We start from the raw sequence: 20,350 nt of genomic DNA on the forward strand, positions 1-20,350 counted from the left end.
CGGGCACATGCACACTTTCGGACACAGACACACACATATACAGGCACACAAACACACACGCTAACACACAACTAGATGGTGGCAGGCAATTAAAGAGGAAATGATTACAGTAGAAACATAAGTGGAGATGCAGGTAACTACGCAGTGAATATACAACAGAGAGACAAAAAATACTGGCAAACATGCAAACCAGCATAAAAGAGCTGGGCACAACAAAAGGTTTGTCACAGTTTCAGAGGAAAAGAGAATGTGGGAGAAATACACGTGGGTCGAGTGAACGGAGAAGTCCACGGAAAAGAGCACACACAATGTTTGAAAAGCAAGATGGCTTGCAGGAAGAGTGATGGAGTGAGTGAGTAAGAGAGAGGAAAACACAGGAGACAAAAGGCAGTGAAACGAGAGAAGAAAACAAGAGCTGGAGAGAGAAAGTGTAGACAAATAATCAGCTGATCCATCGATCAGAAGAGCAACTGTCGGCTCTATCAGAGTCATACAGCATGAAACAGGCCCTTCGGCCCAACTTGTCCACACCGGCCAACTACACTAGTCCCACCTGCATTTGGTCCATATCCCTCCAAACCTGTCTTATCCATGTACAGTACCTGTCGAACTGTTTCTTACACGTTGGGACTATCTTTTGGGACTTAAACTATCTTTTTACCATTTTTCCCTCCAACTGGAGATTCACTGTTACATCTGCAGAAACTGCCCTTCCTGACAGGTATTCATAGAAACATAGAAACATAGAAATTAGGTGCAGGAGTAGGCCATTCGGCCCTTCGAGCCTGCACCGCCATTCAATATGATCATGGCTGATCATCCAACTCAGTACCCCGTACCTGCCTTCTCTCCATACCCTCTGATCCCCTTAGCCACAAGGGCCACATCTAACTCCCTCTTAAATATAGCCAATGAACTGGCCTCGACTACCCTCTGTGGCAGGGAGTTCCAGAGATTCACCACTCTCTGTGTGAAAAAAGTTCTTCTCATCTCGGTTTTAAAGGATTTCCCCCTTATCCTTAAGCTGTGACCCCTTGTCCTGGACTTCCCCAACATCGGGAGCAATCTTCCTGCATCTAGCCTGTCCAACCCCTTAAGAAGTTTGTAAGTTTCTATAAGATCCCCTCTCAATCTCCTAAATTCTAGAGAGTATAAACCAAGTCTATCCAGTCTTTCTTCATAAGACAGTCCTGACATCCCAGGAATCAGTCTGGTGAACCTTCTCTGCACTCCCTCTATGGCAATAATGTCCTTCCTCAGATTTGGAGACCAAAACTGTACGCAATACTCCAGGTGTGGTCTCACCAAGACCCTGTACAACTGCAGTAGAACCTCCCTGCTCCTATACTCAAATCCTTTTGCTATGAAAGCTAACATACCATTCGCTTTCTTCACTGCCTGCTGCACCTGCATGCCCACTTTCAATGACTGGTGTACCATGACACCCAGGTCTCGCTGCATCTCCCCTTTTCCTAGTCGGCCACCATTTAGATAATAGTCTGCTTTTAGTTCGATTGTTATCCATTTTGCTTCCCTTCACTGCTGCCTTATTCCAAGCCTTGGTTCCATCTGTCGTACCTGGCTGCCGAGTCCACTCTACAACCTCAGGTGTGGCGTATCTACAGGGAGTGGAGTCCACCAAGCACATTGATCGAATAGGTATATTGATCGCTCAATGTGAGTTGGAACTACTGGAGATGAAAGAGATCGTTGGTCTCCTGGAATACTCAAATTATTCTGTTACCGCGGAGTAAAAATAGTGGCGCAGTTATTGCCTCACAGCGCCAGAGACATGGGTTTGATCCTCACTTCGGGTGCTGTCAGTGAGGAATTGGCATACTATCCCTCTGACTGTGGGTTTCCTCTGGGTGCTCAGGTTTCCTCCGACATCCCTTACATGTGTGGGTTTGTAGATTAATTGACCTCTGTAAAATTGCCCCCGAGTGTATAGGGAGTAGACGTGATAGGTGGATAATATGACATTAGTGTGAAAAAGCGGTCAATGTTTAGCATGGATCAAGTAGGCCAAAGGCCTGTTTCCACGCTGTATCTCTAGAACTGGAAAACTAAAACAAAAATAAAATGGGATGTCACAATAATATGGACAATAATATGTTTGTACGAGAACCAGCTATAACCCTTGACCTCTGATCACCCTTGACCCACCACGATGGATAGACCATCATTTCAATCAATTTGCAGGGCCAAGATATTCTGATTGCCCGATCTCCACACCTTGTCCATGCAACACACTTGTGAAGAAGCCTTACCTGGGGACACCAGGTGGAGCTCGGTTAGGCCTGGACGGAACCTGAGGTGGAGCCCCGAATGGATCAGGAGAGGCCCCGGGCCGAGACGGGATTGGCGGGGCACTACCGGGCGGTCCTTGAGGGGGTGGTCCAGCAGGTGGCGGTGGTCCTGGAGCAGGACCTCGGGACAGTGGCCTGACCGGGGGGACGGCAGGCGCTCGTCTCTGTGGCGTGGGGCTCGAGGTCGGAGACCTAAGGGGAAGAAACCAAAGGGTGTCTATTATCACCAGGAGATGGATGGTTACGGACCAGGAGGAGTAGATCGTGGCTGCACTGTCCCATTGCCGAAGCACCCATCAGGTCAGACAAGAGGGTGGGATTCGGATCTCCATACCTTCGCCCGGAGGCTATATCCCTGACTCCCAGCCAGGAGTCATCGACCGGTGGTGGGAGAGGAGTGCTGCTGGTGGTGGTATTGATGTCCCCAATGATGTTTAAGGCTTCCTTCAGGGCATGATACATTCGCAGCATCTCCTCACGTCGCTGGGCCTGCTCGGGAGACTCCTCCATCAGGACGTTCTGATCCCCACAGGAGTAGAGCTGGGCAAGGAGCTCAGAGTGAATGAAGTCCTTTGTCTGTTGGGAATAAAATAAGGGAGCCCAGTTAGTCCTGAGTTATTACCATTGGATAAATGGGTTATTAGAATAACGTGGAGAGTTATGGATGTCTGTGCCAGTTGTAACCCCTACCCTCTGCTCAGCCTTGTCCCACTATGAAGGGTAGACCATCTTTTTCAATCAATGCACACAGGCAGCACCAGGTGAAGACATTGACATACTCTGATGTCCTGACCACCTGATCTCCACTTCATTCTCCGCACAGCAATCTCACAAATAAACCTTACATCAGAGATAAAGCACTTCCATTGGTTTCTTCTCCCGACGTCTCCAACCTTCTCATCCTTTCACAAATAATGGCTAAACTTCTCAACTGTAAAGCAAAGGGCTAGGATCTGGGTCACCATCAAGATTGGTCTCAAGGCTAAGTGCCGTAGGGTCAAGCAAAGGTTCCAGGCGAAATCTAATTCCAGGATCAATCCAAGACTCAGGACCGGGGTTGAAGAATCGAGAACCAAAGGACATAGGATTAAGGTGAGTGGAGCAGGATTTTGTAGGAATCATTTATTCTTTTAGAGGATAGTGGATATATGGATGGAGCTGCCAGAGGAGGTAGCAGGTGCAATAACACTTAAAAGCCACTTGGACTAGTAGATGGATAGGAAAGGTTTAGTGGGATATGATCCAAATGTGGGCATATGGGACTAGCTTAGATGGAACATCTTGGTCGGCATGGATGAGTTGGGCAGATTGGCTTGTTTCTGTGCTGTACAACTCTGTAATGGAGGTATTGATTGTGGTCCAAGACCAAATCCAGACCCAGGATCAGGATCAGGATTGAGGGCCAGGCCATCCCTGGAACATCCCGGCCTGATTTGCCTCTAAGCTAGTCCTAGACACCAGTGGCAGATAAAACTAAGTGGTCAATCCAAGCGGAAACCTTCCCCTGATGTAGACAATTATCAGAAACGAGTTTGCCAGCGTTGCCACAAAATGGCAAGTCTTCTGAAACTAAAGGTTTTCAATAATTGAATGAAGGAACCCATGGCCTCTTCCGAGCCCGTGACCTGGATCCAAGTGGGATTGGAGTAAAGGGCCGGTCCCACCGGCATGCGACTCCATGCGGCAAGCGCAACCTAACGTGGTCGCTTGCGCCGTACGGCCTCGCAGGGCCGGTCCCACTTCGGTCGCTGGAGCCGTATGGAGTTGTGCGGAGCTGGTCCCGACATCGCGCGGGGCTCCGAAAAACTGACCGTGTTCAAAAATTCTGCGCGGCAACGGCCCGCCAGCCCTCAGCCGCCTCGACTCCGTATGTCACGCGCGGACTTCGCTCGCACTTCATGTCACTCACTCGACCTCCGCGCGCCCCTGCTTCTGGTTAGGTTGCGCTTGCCGCATGCAGGCGCATCCTGGTGGGACCGGCCCTTTAGGTCGCGCTTGCCGCATGGAGTCGCATGCCCGTGGGACAGGCACTTTAGGCTTCTGATTGGAAGGATGAGCTTGGTATTGGATTCTTTCACCTACCACACTGGGAGTTAATGATTCAGGGGAAGCAGATGAAACATAACAGCAGGCAATGGGACATGGAGATGCCTCTGGATAGACAATGGACACCTCTCTTTGGCAAAGGTGCTCACATCACAAGCAAAAAATCTTAAAGAGTTTTGTTGTTTTTCCATGTTGCACAACCTAGGAACGAACAGACCTATTCCAAGGGTGATGCTAGGAATGGCATCTGGTACTCACGTTAATGATCATGAGATGCATGATTGTCTTGGGCATGAGGTCCCGGATGGTCTTGTTGACTATGCCCATGTACGAGTCGACCAGGTTACGAATGGTCTCGACTTGTCTCTCCAGCTGCGGGTCCATCGAGTGCATGAAGTTGTCACCAGAGCCGTTCTCCTCGCTTTCGCTTTGCTGTTTAGGGTAATGCAAAGAAAGCGTTAGATTGTGGCCAGAAACATATTATGGAATTTACAGTAAATTTTGTGTCGGAAGGAACTGCAGATGCTGGTTTATACCGATGATAGACACAGAGTGCTGGAGCAACTCAGCGGTTCAGGCAGCATCTCTGGAGAAAAGGAACAGGTAAAGTCTCAGGTTGGAACTCTTCCTCAGAATTGAGGAAGGGATCTGACCCAAAATGTCACGTGTTCCTTTTCACCAGAGATGCTGCCTGAACCGCTGAGTTACTCCAGCAATTTGTGTTTATTTACAGTAAATTTCTTTGCTATGCCGAGACCTCAGGAGAAGACATTTACTCTCCACTGGAGATACCCAAGAGTGTCTCAATGCAAAGTGCTGAACCTACCACTTTGGAAATGTGGCTGTTTGTCCAATTCCAACATCAAAATAACCTTACCAGGAGTTTTGAACATTGGACCAGTCTAAGGATATTAAAAAGTAGAGATTTTCAAAAATCAACTGAGCAAGAGGAATCAAGAACCAGAGGACACAGGTTTAAGGTGAGAGGGGAAATTTTTAATAGGACCCGAGGGTGCTGGGTATAGGGAGTGAGCTGCCAGAGGAGGTAGTTGAGGCAGGTACAATAATAGCATTTAAAAGATATTTGAACAGGTTCATAAGTGATAGGAGCAGAATTCGGCCATTTGGCCCATCAAGCCTACTCCACCGTTGAACCATGGCTGATCTATCTCTCCCTCCTCACCCCATTCTCCAGCCTTCTCCCCATAGACAATGACAATAAATTGAATTGAATTGAATTGAATTGAATAACCCCTGACACCCATGCTAATCAACCCGTACTAATCAACTACCCATTCAGGCACAAGGATAAAAAAGGTTTAGAGGGATATGGACTAAACGGGGGGCTAATGGGATTATGTTAGGTGATGCATCTCATGGACAGGTTGGGCCGAAGGGAATGTGTCCGTGCTGCAGGACTCTATGAGACTCTTTTAAGAAGTCTCCTGCTTCTAAGAACACCATAATGATATTGGAATCTGTGAAGTTATTCACATGATCTTGGGAGAACCTTAAATTATATAACCAATGCTCATGGCCCCCAAAATATAAGGTCCCTGAAATAATTCATATGGTTGTGGGATTCTCACTGAATTCACGCAGTGTAGATATCCCCAGAGTCAAGTTACAGAGTCGCTGAAAACATTCACATGTCCTCAGACCCAATGAAATTATATGTAAATGCTCAGACCGCTAACCATGCTTACATTCCCTCCTAAAAATATGCGCACACATCCCCAACCAGATAAGACATACTTTCTCCACCACTCAGTTCCCCACTCATCCCCAGGCTAACATCTAAACCAGTTGCTGCTTCACAATTTCAAGACCCGGGTTCGATCCTGACTTGTCTGTGTTGAGTTGCACATTGTTTCTGTGACATGGTTTACTCCATGGGCTTCGGTTTCCGCCCATATGCCAAAGACATGCAGGTTTATAGATTAACTTGCCTCTGAAAATTGCACCCAGTGTGTAGAGAGTGGATGAATAAGTGGGATAACATAGAACTAATGGTCTGGCATGGATGGTCAGCATGGACTCGGTGGGCCGAAGGGTCTGTTTCCATGCTGTATCTCGAAACAGAATTAAATAGGAAATACTCTTGTTTGAAAATCTATGCTTCAAACTAAATCACTTTCAACTCGATATTTTTTTAAAACGGAGAATTCTTTTGGTTCTATTTTTATTTTAATTAAAGCTTACATTAGACCTCACTGTATGGAAGCCTGTGATGTAGATCTGACCCAAGCTGAGGACGGGTCACAACGAAGAAAAGTTTCTCTCAATGTGGACTCTTTCTCCGGGCTAAGTTTCTAGCACCATCAAGAATAGAACAAGAAAAGCTCTTTCAACCCATCTCACCAGCTAATTCCACAGACTGTGTATAACCTTGACTCCTCAAGGGCTCTAACCATAATATTTACTCTCCTGGGGGAATGTTCTGTGTAAACAGTTCCTAATCCCCAAAGGAAGTGCTGCATTAAGGCAGAAATATTCATCCCCCCTCACCCTCCACTCTGTCCCTCCCAGGACATTTCTCCCACAACCACTCAGGCAACTTTATCCTTGTGAACAACTCCAGGGTGGTACAAAGAAGGTCAGCGCGGTGGTGCAGCGGACGTTGCTGCCTTACAGCACCAGCGATCTGGGCTCGATTCTGATTACGGGTGCTGTCTGTATGGAGTTTGCACATTCTCCCCTTGACCGCGTGGGTTTTCTCCGGGAGCTCCAGTTTCCTCCCACACTCCAAAGACGTACTGGTTTGCAGGTTAATTGGCATTGGTTAAAAACATTTGTAAACGTGTTGCTGGTCGGCGTGGGCCGAAGGGCCTGTTTCCACGCTGTATCCACTAGACTAAAAAAACTGGACTGTTTCCACTAGACTAAAAAAAACTAAACTCCACAGAATTCCTAGAGGATGGAAGCTGAGAATCCTTTTCCAAGGTTGGAGAGCAGAGAGCCGGAGACCATTGCCTTGAGACCAAGATGAGAATTAGGACTGAAGTGAAGGGAGACAGCAGAACTGTGGACGTTGATCCCATTTCGCACCATCAATAGATTCTCAGATTTGGAAATCACTTCAGAACAGAAGCTAGGGCTGCCCCCTGATAATGAGTCGTATCTCGTTTATGAATGCCAGCTTCATCAAAGCTCCTTGCTCCCTCTCTTATCCACACATCATCACAGTGCCCCACTTCCACACAGCTGATTGGAAAGAGAACAGAACTTTTGTAGACACAAGAAATTGCAGATGCTGGAACCTTCAGTAAAGCACAAAGTGCTGGAGGAACTCAGTGGGTCAGGCAGCATCTGTGCAGGGAATGGACAGGCGACGTTTTGTGTTAGATTTAGATTTAGTTCTTAGGGCTAAAGGAATCAAGGGATATGGGGAAAAAGTAGGAACGTGGCACTGATTTTAGATGATCAGCCATGATCATATTGAATGGCGGTGCTGGCTCGAAGGGCTAAATGGCCTACTAATGCATCTATTTTTATATGTTTCTATGTGTTGGGAGCCTTCTTCAGACTGATCGTACTCGGGGGGAGAAGGCTGGCAAAGAAGTGGAGGTGGGACAAGCCTGGGAAGTGAAAGGTAAATACAGGTGGGTTAGGGGGGGGAAGGAGGATTTGATAGGCAGATAGGTGGACAAAGGCCAGAGATAAAAAAGCAAAAGGCTATGAGATAAGGAGATATACAGAGAAGAGGCGTGAATTGTGAAGACAGAGGATGGGATATAGGTGGCCGGAGATAGGGGAAGGGGAAAGGGAGTGGGATAGTGGGAAAGGCAAGTGAGGGGGCATGATTGTGGTGCGCATCCAGGTGGGGCACAGGGAAGAGAGGAGGAAAAAAAATAGGGGGTTGCCTGGATTACTGGTTGTGAATCAAAAAACATTTCCCCAGCCTCCAAACAACAAAAAAGAACAAAAGTGGTGAATGTAAAATAGCAAAGATTGCATGACTTTTCCTCTAAGGGTTGTATTTAATTTCTGGAAGTTCCAGGATAATCCTGTCGCATTAGGAATCCTGGTCCCTTTAAATGTGCAGACTCTGGTTATTGTGTATTCTAAGTTCACAGGAAGTAACTGCTTCAGAGTTCATCTCAGTAAAGGTCAGCCAGATATACACAGAATAATTTACCACTCCGAGCCTTTTGACAATTATTATGACTGTTCTTTGTCGCCTGTTGATTCCTGCTGCTCAGGAGACATACAAGGCATTGGTGAGGCTACACTTGGTGTATCGCACTCAGTGTTAGTCACCCTGCCATTCAGGAAAGATGCCATTCAGCTGGAAAGAGTGCGGAGAAGATTTACGAGGGTGTTGTCAGGATTTGAGGGCCTGAGCTGCAGGGAGAGGCTGCAGGGTGGGACTTTATTCCTTGGAGTACAGGAGGCCGAGTGGTGATCTTATGGGGGTTTATAAAATCATGAGGAGAATAGAAAGGGTTAATTTAACAGGCTGCCAGGTGAAGTACTTGAGGCAACTTCAACAACATTTGAAAGGCATTTGGACAGGTGTGTGGATAAGAAATGTTTAGAGAGACATTTGTCATCTCTCTAAATGGGCTAAATGTGGTCAAATGGGGCACCTTGTCAGCATGGATGAGTTTGGCTGAAGAGGCTGTTTCTGTGCTGGATGACTCCATGATTATAAGTGCTGACATTTTCAACATTAAGTCCCGATCTCAAAGAAAAATCTTTTGAAAATCAATGTCCTGTCTCATAAATGGAGACAGGGTGTAATTCTGGAGGGAAGTGGCGTGGGGTTGCCATGCCAACATAAGTGAATCCTCCCACTCTTGGACTGGTGAGGTTCATAAGATATAGGAGCAGGATTAGGCCATTTGGCCCATCAGGTCTACTCCGCCATTCAATCGTGGCTGATCCATCTTTCCCTCTCAACCCCATTCTCCTGCCTTTTCCCCCCATTACCACTGACACCCGCACTAATCAAGAATCTGTCAAAATCTCCGCCTCAAAAATACCCAAATGACTTGGGCCCCACAATGAATTCCACAGATTCACCACCCTCTGACTGAAGAAATTCCTCCTCATCTCCATTCTAAAGGTAGGTCCTTTTATTCTGGTCCTTGACTCTCCCACAAGTGGAAACATCCTCACCACATCCACTCCATCCAGGCTTTTCAGTGGGCCCACTTAGGTCAGCAGCGCTGTTGTAGCCATGCAGGCAGGGCCGGCCTGAAGCCGATTGGACCAATTGCTCCCAATTAGGCCCCGCGCTAGAGTAATCTACTCTCGGCTCGGGTAGATCTACCCCGGGTGGAGGGAGGAGAGAGGGGTGGAGAGAGAGTAGAGGGGTGGAGGGGGAAGAAAGGGGTAGACGGGGAGGGGGATGTGAAGGGGGAGAGGGGGAGGTGGGTCATTCCCTCATGGTCCCGGGGCAGCGCTCCCGCCCCTCCAGTCGCCGTGCTTCACGCACCCAACCCCGGATCCTCCCCTCTCTCTCTCCGGGGAGACACGGTGAACAATAAAGGGAGGGCCGGGCCGGGGATTGGAGCAACGTTTACAAACCTCGGCATCAGCTCACAGCCATCCGCCCGGACCCCGGCATCCGTTCCAGCCAGCGGACCTCTCCCTCCCTTTCCTTCTTCCCTCCTCTCCTTCCCTCCCTCCTTCCTCTCTCTCTTTTCCCTTCTCTCCCTCCCTCACTTCTTTCTCTCCTTCCTCTCTCTCTTTTCCCTTCTCTCCTTCCCTCCCACACACACACACATAACGCACAGACAACTAACATACACTCACATAACGCACAGACAACTAACACACACACACACACACATCACGCACAGGCAACTAACATACACACAACTAAGACACACACACAACTAAGTTAGGATGAGGTAGAAGCCCAAAGGGTAGGATGGGGCTGAAGCCCAAAATTTAATGCCTGGACTGGTTTTTCGCCAATAGTTATTGGTTTTCCACGATCTAGTAGGATCTAGTTAATTCATGTTTTTTTTCATTTCACAGTCACTAAAACAATGTAACGAATAGTGGTATTTGTATTTTCCAAATACAAGGCGTAGCTATGGGCATACGCATGGGCCCTAGCTATGCCTGCCTCTTTGTAGGGTTCGTCGAACAATCCTTGTTCGAGACGTACCAGGGCCCCATCCCCAACCTCTACCTCCGCTACATCGACGACTGCATTGGTGCTACCTCCTGCACCCACTCACAACTCACTGACTTCATCCATTTCACCACTAACTTCCATTCGGCACTCAAATACACCTGGACCATTTCTTCCCTACCATTTCTTGACCTCACTATTTCCATCGCAGGTGATAGACTTCTGACCGACATCCCCTATAAACCTACTGACTCCCATGGCCATCTGGACTACACTTTTTCCCACCCTGCTTCCTGTCTATCCCCTACTCCCAATTCCTCGGTCTTTGCCGCATCTGCTCCCAGGATGTGGTGTTCCACACCAGGGCATCGAAGATGTCCTCATTCTTCAGGGAACGGGGGTTCCCCTCTCCTACCGTAGATGAGGCTCTCACCTGGGTTTCTTCGATAACCCGTGACACTGCTCTCTCTCCCCATCCCCCCACTCGTAACTAGGGCAGAGTCCCCCTAGTCCTCACTTTCCACCCAACCAGCCGTCACGTACAACAAATAATCCTCCGTCATTTTTGCCACCTCCAACGTGACCCCACCACTCGCCACATCTTCCCATCTTCCCCCCCCCCCCCCCCTGTCTGCTTTCCGCAGAGACCGCTCCCTCCGTAACTCCCTGGTCAATTCGTCCCTTCCCACCCGAACCACCCCCTCTCCGGGCACTTTCCCTTGCAACCGGAAGAAATGCTACACTTGTCGCATTACCTCCCCCCTTGACTCCATTCAAGGACCCAAGCAGTCGTTCCATGTGCGACAGAGGTTCACCTGCACCTCCGCCAACCTCAGCTATTGCATCCGCTGCTCTCGATGTCAGCTGCTCTACATCGGTGAGACCAAGCGTAGGCTCGGCGATCGCTTTGCCGAACACCTCCGCTCGGTTCGCAATAACCAACCTGATCTCCCGGTGGCTCAACACTTCCATACCCCCTCCCATTCCGAATCCGACCTTTCTGTCCCGGGCCTCCTCCACGGGCAGAGTGAGGACCACCGGAAAGTGGAGAAGCAGCACCTCATATTTTGTTTGGGCAGTTTATACCCCAGCGGTATGAACATTGACTTCTCCAATTTCAGGTAGTCCTTACTGTCTCCTCCCCTTCTCAGCTTTCGCTCAGCCCTCTTGGCTCCTCCTCTTCCTTTCCTCTTCCCACCCCCCCACCCTCACATCACTGAAGAAGGGCTTCGGCCCGAAACGTTGCCTATTTCCTTCGCTCCATAGATGCTGCTGCACCCGCTGAGTTTCTCCAGCAGTTTTGTCTACCTTCGATTTTCCAGCATCTGCAGTTCCTTCTTAAACATGGTATTGTAGCTATGTACTTTTCAGAGGTGATCTACACATTTTATTTGTTACTTGTAGGCTTACATGCATGCAATTTTATATTAAAATATAGCTTAGTTTGGTCCATTAACTCGCAGGCACTTTTAAAGCGCACATTTTAATTACTTTCCATTCTACCATAAAGATATAAAGTCTATTTGTATTTCTTTGATTCTGCAGACCTTGGCTGGGAACCTGGGGCACCACCAAAATGTTTCCCAATTGGGCCCCGCACCTCCTAAGGCCAGCCCTGCATGCAAGGCAATCTCCACTCAGGCCAATGATCTTATAGCTCCGCTATAGGATCTTTGACTCAGACTACACAACACCAGCCAGCATTGTTCAAGAGCAGCCACACCCCTCATGTGACTGAGTCTGAAGAAGGGTTTCGGCCCGAAACGTCGCCTATTTCCTTCGCTCCATAGATGCTGCTGCACCCGCTGAGTTTCCCCAGCAATTTTGTGTACCCCCTCATGTGACTTGTGTGGGAATCCAGATATAGCTGATTGCCCTTTTGAAAACAATAATCGTGTCACCAACACCACTAGGCTGTAGGTGTGGGACCATAACTGGCGAAACAAAACCACCACTGGGTGTGGAATGAGATGTTAACATCATTGATGCATTTGAACTTGGTTAGACTGTAAGATTTGTTTTTTCCTTAAACTGGAGTGACTATTTTACCTCTGATTACTGAATGGAAGCAGGTGGTTGTTAAATAAATGGAGGTACATTTACCTGGGTTGTGCAGAACAACTACTGTTGCAAAAATGGCAACAGGCAGCTCAGGTGGTTGCGACCACAGCCTGGCATTTGGCAAACCAGTCATTTCTAGTGCAGCTTTCCCCTCTGTCATGAATACCAAGGCTAAGAACACACATTAACATGGACATGCACTACACTAATAACTGGGCATGCAACTAATCAAAGGCTAGGAAAACGTCAATGAGATAAACACCAAAGACACAGGCAAAGCACAAAAGACAGTTCTACGTCATGCAAATCTAACACAGACAGACAGACACACAGGCAACACCAGAGTTAGAACATACAAGAAAAGGTAAGGAATCCAACTGCTGGTCATTCTGAAATCAGAAAGAGAGAGCAAAACTGGTTCTGTTTCAGAGAGGAGGTGAAGAGAGAGAAACCTACTTACATTTTCCTTATCCTGGCCAAAGGTGATGCAAATTTAACCAATTAAAGGAGGAAGAAAATTCATGTATTGAATTAATCACCCATTAGCAACTAGGAGCAAAGAAAATCAAATCAAACGAATGGACAAGCTAAGCATTCGAACTAAACCGATGTCACAAGACCCACAAGAGCCTAAGCAATCATCGCAACAAAGGCCGCATCTTCTGCTTTCATGTTAATTTCAGAATTCCAGCGCCTCCTTCATTTTCTACGCCAAAAGGTTGCAACAGTCTGAAGAAGGGTCTCGACCCGAAAAGGTCGCATATTCCTCCGCTCCATAGATAGCACTTTTGTCAACCAATTATGCTGGTAGGTAGACAAAAATGCTGGAGAAACTCAGCGGGTGGGCAGCATAGATGCTGCCTCACCCGCTGAGTTTCTCCAGCATTTTTGTCTACCTTCGATTTTCCAGCATCTGCAGTTCCTTCTTAAACAATGATGCTGGTAGTTTCCTTCTATTCCTCTTGTTGTTCTGGTACGCTTGGTCCCTCTTCTGTTTTGGGCCTTTTTACAAAGCCTCATTTGCCACGTGTTTGATAGAACTTTGCTTCTTTTAGTTTAGTTTATCATCATTGTCATGTGTACTGAGGTACAGTGAAAAGCTTTTGCTTGCGTGTTATCCAGTCAAAGAAAAGCTTATCTATGAATATAATCAAGCCATCCACAGTGGACAGATAAAGGAGACAATGTTATCACATTTACTGCAAAGATTGGCCGCTTTTGGAATATTGGGTGCAGTTCTAGTCGCCCTAATGCAGGAAGGATGTGGAGGCTTTGGAGACGATGTAGAAGAGGTTTACCAGAATGGTAGACAAAAATACTGGAGAAACTCAGCGGGTGCAGCAGCATCTATGGAGCGAAGGAAATAGACAACGTTTCTAGTCTAGCTATAAGGAGAGGTCGGACAAACTTTGATTATTTTCTCTAGAGCATCGGAGATTGAGGGGAGACCTGAGAGAACTGTATAAAATGTTGAGAGGCATCGATAGGGTAGACTGCAGAATTTTTATTTCCCAGGGTGGAAATGTGAAAGATTAGATGTCATAGCTTTAAGGTGAGAGGGCCAAAGTTTAATGGAGATGTGTAGTGCAAGGTTTTTTTTACACAGAGTGGTTGGTGCCTGGAATGTATCATTGGGAGTAATGGTGGAGGTAAATATGATTGTAGTGTTTGCGACGCTTTTAGATAGACACATGGATATGCAAGGACTGGAAGGAAATGGATCACGTGCAGGCAGAGGAGATTAGTGTAACTTGGCATCATGTTTGGCACAGACATTGTGGACTTTCCTATGCTGCCTTGTTCTATGGCTTATGTTCGTACGACTGCTTGGTCACAGACGACATCACTGCCCCAGAGTCACCCCGCCCTCTCCTCTCTTTACGACAATGGCAAGCAATTGAGAGTGGGAGTCCTGGAGGATGTTTCTTCTACGCTGGCTTAAATGATGATGACAGAGGTCTTGGAAGTTGATAACTCTGACCGGGAATGTCCCTCTCTCTTTATATATATAAACCAAAAAGTATTTCAGCATTGCTTAAAATTTGTAATTGCTGATGATGCTATCAGGGGCTGAACATAATGATGGCCACGAGCCAGAATCAGAGGTAATCTGGCAGCGACGCTTCTCTGCCGGGTGCATTTGGTGTATTTTGCCCCCAGTTTCCGACCTGGCAAAGAGTGTCCCACCATGGTGTTTCCCTCCTTTTCTCCATCCTGACAGGAGTCAGAATTGCTTTCACGAGGGTAAACTCTCGGAAGGCAGCCGGGCCGGGCCGGTTGAAGTCCCGGGATGGGTTCTGAAATCGTCCACCATTCAACTAGCCACAGTCTTCGCCCGACAGCTTCAACCCCTCTCTTCAACACTCTACTGTCCCTATCTGCTTCAAGGAAACCTCCATTATTCTAGTCCCCAAGAAAAGTAAACCTGTCTCGATAACTACCGGCCAGTATCTCCATCGGTGACCCCAATGAAGTGCTTTGAAAGATTGGTAATGGCCCACACCTGTTCCAGTCTCTTGGACTTCCTTCCACCCGGACCATCCTCAAGGCACGCTGCACCAGGGAGGCCATAAGTGTCACAAAGGAACCCTGTCACCTTTTTCCCCTCTTCTCCCTTCCCTTTTCTCTCTTCAACCTTCTGGGAGAAGATACAGGAGCCTGAAAGCTCGGATAACCGGACTTCAGAATAGTTCTTCCCCACTTGCTATTCGTCTCCTGAACCAGTCACCTCTCCGCACCCTCTCTCCGGAGGTGCTGCCACACACACTCACTCTTAACTCTACCTCACTCAGTTATTCCGTTGTTGTACATTAATATTCTTTTGCATACAATCTGTGCACCATTCTGCTGTTTCACATTCGTCTTTGTATTTATTGTAGTACCTATCATTACTGTGGACACCGTATACTCTATGGGCTTCATGTGAACACGGAATTTCATTGCACCCTGGGGTATGTGCCGATAAACTAGTCTGAATCTGAATCTGCTACAGTAAAATTCGAATGTGTTCAGTCAATGATGCAAACGCATCTTCAGCTGATTTCAGTGGCATCATAACAGCTAGAACCCCAGCATTATTCAGCCTGACATCAATTCAAAGATTGAAAGCCAAACAAAAGGCTGTTGAAGTTAGTTGATTCCAGTGTAGGCTGTTGGTTTCACAGTCCACGGGACTGTCCACGTCACAGCCAGAATCTGAAGAATGTCAGCCTTTGCCGCAGGAATATTGTTGGCTGACTTGGGACTACCCTGCTTTGTGATTCTTTGAGCTCACTAGGCCCACGTTTACTCTGGCTGAGGAATGAATCAATCCTCTCCTCTCTCTCTCTCTCTTCATCTCTCCTTCTTCCCATCTCTCACATTCTCTCCCACTCCCACTTTCTCCAGCTCACTGTCTCGCATTGTCTCTCTGAATCCCTCTCTCCTTTTCTCTCTCTCTGTCGCTCCTCTCCCTATTTCTGTCTTTCCCTCTCTACCTCTTTCCATCATTCCCTCCCTCTGTCTGTCTATCTCTCTCTCTCTCTCTGTTTCCCCTCCTTGTCTTCCCGTCTCCGTTTCCCTCCCCTCTCTCTTTCTCTCCCTCTTTCCCTCTCCATCTTTCTCTCCATCTCTATCTTTTCCCTCCCTCTTTTCCCTCTCTCTGTCTCTCCGTCTCTACCTCTTTCTCCGTCTCTACCTCTCCCTTTCCCCTTCACCTTAACATATGCCTTCCTCCGGCTTTACATTTCACTTCTCCTTTTCTTTCCTTATCTGACACCCTTTCATCTCCTTTTTACCTCTAGCCTTTGTCATTTACTCCACCCACCTTCCCCCTCACCTGCATCCACCTATCACTTGCTCCACCCCACTTCTTTTTCAGCTATCTACCCCCGACTAAAATTAATCTGAAGAGTCCCGACCTGAAACATGACTAGTCATTCCCTCCACAGATGCTGCCTGGCCTGCAGGGTTCCTCCGGCACTCTGTGTTTTGCTCAGGATTCCAGCTTCTGCAGTTCCGATGTCTCCCACAATATTCGGACCCCTGCACTCCCACCATCCACCACTCTGGACCTTGGGCTGAACTTCTGCTTCCAGTGATGGGGTGATTTATGAATCACCGTCCAGTGATAAATGTTTGCTGTGTGGAGACTCAACGGTAATAGGAAACATGTATGAAAATAGATGTGTCTCTCTGGCAACAAAGCACCAGGAGTATGATCAGACCAGGTCTGATGCCATGCTATGTATGGAGATGTTAGGAAAGGGAGAGGGGGAGGGGGAGGGGGAGGGGGAGGGGGAGGGGGAGGGGGAGGGGGAGGGGGAGGGGGAGGGGGAGGGGGAGGGGGAGGGGGAGGGGGAGGGGGAGGGGGAGGGGGAGGGGGAGGGGGAGGGGGAGGGGGAGGGGGAGGGGGAGGGGGAGGGGAGGGGGAGGGGGAGGGGGAGGGGGAGGGGGAGGGGGAGGGGGAGGGGGAGGGGGAGGGGGAGGGGAGGGGGAGGGGGAGGGGGAGGGGGAGGGGGAGGGGGAGGGGGAGGGGGAGATAGATCCCTGGTTCTGAACTCCCCCAACATCGGGAACATTTTTCCTGCATTGAGCCTGTCCAATCCTTTAAGAATTTAATATGTTTCTATAAGATTTCCTCTCATCCCTCTAAATTCCAGTGAATACAAGCCCAATCGACCCATTCTTTCATCATATGTCAGTCCCGCCATCTCGGGAATTAACCTGGTGAACCTACGCTGCACTTCCTCAATTGCAATAATGTCCTTCCTCAAATTAGGAATTCAAAATTGCACAAAATACTCCAGGTGCGGTCTCACCAGAGCCCTGTACAACTGCTGTAGGACCACCTTGCTCTTAAACTCAAATCCTCTCGCAATAAAGGCCAACATGCCATTAGCTTTCTTCACTGCCTGTTGTACCTGCATGCTTACTTTCAGTGACTGATGTACCAGCAAACCCAGGTCTCGCTGCACCTCCCCTTTTCCTAAACTGACACCATTCAGATAATAATCTGCCTGCCTGTTCTTGCCACTAAAGTGAATAACCTCACATTTATTCATATTATACTGCATCTGCCATGTATCTGCCCACTCACCCAACCTACGCAAGTCACCCTGCAGTCACATAGCATCCTCCTTGCAGCTCACACTGCCGCCCAGCTTTGTGTCATCCGCAAACCTGGAGATGTTACATTTAATTCCCTCATCTAAATCGTTAATATATATTGTAATAACAGTAATGCAATTAAAGTCAGGGACATGTAACAATGAAACATCAAGGATAATAGACATCTCAAACAGTTACTGAGCGAGAATCAAAAATTCTCGTGCAATGGGCTCTATGGTCTTTAGTTTGAAGATAGACACAAAATGCTGGAGTAACTCAGCAGGACAGGTAGCATCTCTGGAAAGAAGGAATGGGTGATGTTTCGGGTCGAGACCCTTTAGTTTTCCAGCCTAATTTAGGTCCATTATCTGTCGTGTTTCAGCATTGAAACAGGCCCTTCGACCCAACTAATCAATGCCGACCAAGATGCCCCATCTAAGCTTGTGCTATTTTCCTGAGCTTGGCACAAATCCCGATAAACCTTACCTGTCCATGTACCTGACCAAATGACTTTTAAATGTGTTATTGTACCTGCCTCAACTACCTCCTCTGGCAACCTGTTCTGTATACACTGACAGTGGTGCAGCTGGTAGAGCTGCTGCCTCACAGCGCCAGGCACCCGGGTTTGATCCTGACCTCGGGTGCTGTCTGTGTGGAGTTTGCATGCCCTCCCTGTTATCAGTTTTCTGAATGGTCCTTCCTCAAAATCCAGTTGAACTTTTTAAGTTCCAGTGTGCGGTCCCGTCACAAAGAAAAACACTGCAATGTCGTCAGTAAAAAGAGTTGGAGGAAAGGCAGGGAGAGAAATGTTGAAATGTGGATTGGTCGAGAAAAATAAAAGGGAGATGGGAAAAGATTGAGAAAAGGGAAAGAGAAAAAGAATGTAAAGAGACTGGAAAGAGAGAGAGAGAGAGGAAAAGAGAAAGATGTATCCACTTATCACTTGCCAGGTTTTGTCCTGCTCCCACCTCTTTTCCAGTTATCTTTCCCCTACTACAATCTCTCTGAAGAAGGGGTCCCGACCCAAAACGTCACATATCTTTGCCCTCCAGAGATGTTGCCTGACCCTCTGAGTTACTATAGACTGAGGGGTCACTTTATTTAGAATAAGTAAATGAACAGTTAATATTTTGGAAGGGTCTTATAGGCAGTGGCCCACCAAGTCCACCCTATCACCCTCCCGCAGAGGCTGACAGCCCAGGGAAGTGTCTCCAGCATTCTTCTGTTTATCTTTGATGTAAAATGTAGGTGTGTGTGTGTGTGTGTGTCATTGTTTGTGTGCCGCCTGTGTGTGTGTTTTGCTTTTTTTTTAAATAACAGAAACTTGAGCCGTGCCATCAGTGTTTATAGGTCACGGTGATGCTGCAATGAAGCAGTGATGTGGACTGCAGTGTGGTCGACCAGATGTTAGCAAGTGAGTGAACTGCATGGAAAGACTGACAAGAGCTTCCTGTCGTGTATAGAGTCCCAGGCTAAAGCCTTTGGCATGGACCCTGCCAGGTTTCAATCAGCAGCATCATTTCACATTCAAAGAAGGGAGAGTCAGTGGGGAGCTGGACGTGGGGGTGGGCCTAGACAAATATTTCCACGTAAAGTTTCAGGCCGAGGGCGAGCTTGTCTGACTCATCCTAAATAGTTTCCCTGTTGAGTGTGTGGCAGCCTTCACTCCAGACACCGGTCCCTGGTGCTTTTGAACACTCTCTTGCACAGAAACAAGTCGGGAATTGGAACAGGCTCCCTTGCATTCTGCCAGTAAATAGCCCACCAGCCAATAAATGCAACCATAATGATTAAGTATGAACAAATGTCTTTGGAAATCCTAACATGAAAACTCTCCTTGCCCCTTCTTTTAGATTATAGTGAAATCATTTCAGATGACATCTAATGAATTTATGATTGAATGACAGCAGCATGGCCCTTCGGTCCATCACGTCCATACTGACCATCGATTACCCATTCACACTAGTTCCACGTTATCCCACTTTCGCATCCACTCCTTGCGGATGAGGGGCAATTTACAGCAGCCAATTAACCTAAAATCTCTCGCGTCTTTGGGATATGGGATGAACCCGGAGGGCCCTGAGGAAACCCACTCGGTCACAGGGAGATGTTGTACCTTTCAATCAACTCGTCATCCTGCCCCTAAATGTCATCCAGGGTTCCATTCACAACTCTCTGGACTTGAATCTCCAACCTCTGACCGAGTGGCACAGAGTTGCTGCCTTAAGGCACCAGAGACCCGGGTTCGATCCTGACTAAGGGGTGTAGTCTGTACGGAGTTTGTACGTTCCCCCTGTGACCACGTAGGCTTTCTCCAGGTGCTCTGATTTCCTCCCACACTCCAAAGACGAAAAGGTTTGTGGGTTAATTGGCTTTTGTAAATTGTAAATGATTCCTAGTATGTAGGATAGTGCTAGCGTGACGGGGTGACTGCTGGCTGGTGCCGACTCGTGTGCACCAAAGGGCTGGTTTACACTGCGCATCTCTAAAGTCTAAAGATGCAACATTTACACCAACAGAGCTACGACCCTAACACATAAACTAAGCAGGAATTGATTCAATCTTTCCTTTTTCCTTCATGAAGTTTTTTTTACAGCTAGTGCCTGGTCAAATTCAAGTTAAGGTCATTGTCATATATATGAGTAGGGTGAGATACAGCTGCAATGAAAGATCTTGCTGTCTTGCCCTTGACACTTTCTTAACCCTTTGGCTGGGAAACATTCCTTCCAAACCTGCTCGCCATTAACGTAAACTGATA

The 20,350-nt window shown here is 47.7% G+C and overlaps 1 protein-coding gene and 1 long non-coding RNA gene across 9 annotated transcripts in view; one reads left to right on the forward strand and one right to left on the reverse strand.

Moving 5' to 3' along the window:
- The window catches only part of dnm1 (dynamin 1), a 165,174-nt gene that overhangs the window by 18,387 nt on the left and 126,437 nt on the right, over positions 1-20,350 (reverse strand). For 7 of the 8 annotated variants that reach the window (XM_033048774.1, XM_033048775.1, XM_033048780.1 and 4 more), the window contains 4 exons: positions 12,965-12,976; positions 4,614-4,787; positions 2,644-2,885; positions 2,271-2,501 (listed from right to left, as the gene is read on the reverse strand). In XM_033048774.1, coding sequence (XP_032904665.1) covers positions 2,271-2,501; positions 2,644-2,885; positions 4,614-4,787; positions 12,965-12,976 — 659 coding nt within the window. The remainder of the gene's footprint in view (positions 1-2,270; positions 2,502-2,643; positions 2,886-4,613; positions 4,788-12,964; positions 12,977-20,350) is intronic. The other variant, XM_033048778.1, reaches the window with a different exon arrangement.
- On the forward strand, positions 670-1,609 carry LOC116990802. Its single transcript, XR_004416629.1, has 3 exons — positions 670-721; positions 1,147-1,149; positions 1,510-1,609. It is a non-coding gene; the product is annotated as an uncharacterized LOC116990802 (long non-coding RNA).

The sequence above is a fragment of the Amblyraja radiata genome, chromosome 32, assembly GCF_010909765.2.
Source record: "Amblyraja radiata isolate CabotCenter1 chromosome 32, sAmbRad1.1.pri, whole genome shotgun sequence".
Lineage (NCBI taxonomy): Eukaryota > Metazoa > Chordata > Chondrichthyes > Rajiformes > Rajidae > Amblyraja > Amblyraja radiata.